The sequence below is a fragment of the Eimeria mitis genome, genomic scaffold (assembly GCF_000499745.2).
Source record: "Eimeria mitis Houghton genomic scaffold, Emh_scaff7724, whole genome shotgun sequence".
NCBI lineage: Eukaryota > Apicomplexa > Conoidasida > Eucoccidiorida > Eimeriidae > Eimeria > Eimeria mitis.
In genome coordinates, this window is record NW_024016114.1 from 1 (window position 1) to 2,178 (window position 2,178).

A 2,178-nucleotide genomic window follows, 5' to 3' on the forward strand; every position below is an offset into this window, starting at 1 on the left:
GCAGTTTCTGCTGCTGCTGCTGCTGCTGCTGCAGTGTTTTTAGTTTTTTTTTCTTCTATATAATATATAAATGTATTTATTTTTATTTATTTTCGTTATGCGTATACACCCCAATGGCAGCTGAGGCGGGGACGGGTGTATAGCTGCCCCCAGACAGCGGAGACCGCAGCAGCAGCAGCAGCAGCAGCAGCAGCAGCAACGATGCTGTTGCTGCTGCTGCAGCAGCTGCATCAGCAAAAGATGCTGCTGCTGTTGTTGCTGCTCTTGATGAACTGCTTGGTGAGTCTTGCTGCTGCAGCAGCAGCAGCAGCAGCAGCAGCAGCAGCAGCAACTGCAGCAACACATAGAGAAGGTACTGTGCTAGCGGGGGGACGGGGTGTACATACACCCCAAACACACACAAAACAAAAACAAAAAACTGTCTCCTTTTCAGGTTTTTATAAACAACACAACTCCATCGACAGGAACTGAAGAAGCAGCAAGTGTCTCCTTTCTCCCTCACGATACAACCAGTCAGAAACTAACAAACCCTAAACCCTAAAAAACCCTAAACCCTAGAAAACCCTAAACCCTAAACCCTAAACCCTAAACCCTTATCGGAGTAGTGGTATTGTCAATGCTGCCACCGCCTCAGTCGTGAGGAGCTGGGGTGTATATGCAGCTGGTTTTCTTCTTTCTGTCCTTTTTCTGCTGCTGCTGCTCTTATTCCTGCTGCTGCTGCTGCTCCTGCTGCTGCTGCTGTTGCTGCTGCTGCTGCTGCTGCTGCGGAGCCAGGCAGAAGCCGCAGCCTTTCTCACGTGCTGCTGCAGCTCCCCCCCAGCCTTCTCCCTGTCGCAGACCCTTCTCAACCCCACCACAATTCAGGTGTACGTACACCCCGTACAAACCCAACCACATGCCAAGCCCCAGCAGATATCTCCAAAGATTATATAACCCAACATCCTACAGGGGCCCCTGGGGGCCCCCTTGAGGGGGCCCCTCAGAGATCCTCTCAGGGGGGTTCTCGAGGGGCCCCCCAGGGGGCCTCTGTAGGGGGGGCCCCCTCTGGGGGCCCCCCCAAGGAGGGTGTTGAGGGGGCCCCTGAAGATGGGGTTTCTTTTTTATCTATGCCGCGGGGCCCCCAAGCGTTTCTGGATGGTGGACACCGCCCCCCTAAACTATCTTTTTTGGATTCAACTGGGGGCCCCCCTGCTGGGGGCCCCCCTGTTGGGGGCCCCCCCTCTGGGGGGCCCCCCAATGGGGGCCCCTCTCGAATCCAAACGCAAGAGTTTGTGAGGGCTGTGAGAGATGCTTTTTATACTTATCCTTTGTATGAGGATAGCAACATAAAGCTGCATATACACCGCAGCGGGCAGCAGCGGCTGCTTGCTGATATATATAAAGCGGGGGGGTTTGACCTCAACGTACACCCCGATGAACACAGCAACTGGAAGTGGATGGAATCTATGGCTTACAGCTATCTTCGTAAGGGTTTAGGGTTTAGGGTTTAGGGTTTAGGGTTTTGGGTTTGTTTGGGGGGGTGAGAGAGGGTTCAAGGGTTACGGGCTAGGGTCTAGGGTTTAGGGTTTAGGGTTTAGGGTTTGGGTGTAGGAGGCGTTGGTTTGAGGTTTATACTGTAGGGTTTAGGGTTTAGGGTTTAGGGTTTAGGGTTTAGGGTTTGTGTTGTGTGTATATATACGCATGCAGAGCAATCTGACAGCGGCAGTCTTTCTGCTTCAGCATCAGCAGCAACAGCAACAGCAGCAGCAGCAGCAGCAGCAGGAACAGAAGCAGCAGCAGCAGGAGGAACAGAAGCAGCAGCAGCAGCAGGAACAGAAGCAGCAGCAGCAGGAGCAGCAGGAGCAGCAGCAGCAGCAGCAGCAGAAGAGGAGTTTGAGATCCCGGTGACTCGTTCTCTGCTGCAGCAGCAGCTGGATGAGCAGTGTCGTTTGCTGCTGTCTCCTTCTGCAGCAGCAGCAGCAAGATACGACGGAGACACTCGGAGTGTATGGTGTCTCCCTGTCTCCTCTCTAAACTTCTCCCAAGAAGGTCTTTGTCTTGATGTTTGTTTCTCTTCTTTTGCATGCCCCGGCAGCCCCATAAATCTACACAACGCCACACAGCTACCCATCAACCTCGCCAGTCTCCTCAAACATTGGTGCAGTAAGGAATATATATATGTATATATATATATATATA

The 2,178-nt window shown here is 52.7% G+C and overlaps 1 protein-coding gene across 1 annotated transcript; it reads left to right on the forward strand.

Moving 5' to 3' along the window:
• Positions 1-1,680: 1,680 nt before the first annotated feature.
• EMH_0092500 (uncharacterized protein) lies at positions 1,681-1,887 on the forward strand (the record flags this gene model as incomplete). Its single annotated transcript, XM_038023075.1, has 1 exon — positions 1,681-1,887. One exon carries the CDS (start codon positions 1,681-1,683, stop codon positions 1,885-1,887), a length of 207 nt encoding a protein of 68 aa, XP_037878929.1.
• Positions 1,888-2,178: the final 291 nt, after the last annotated feature.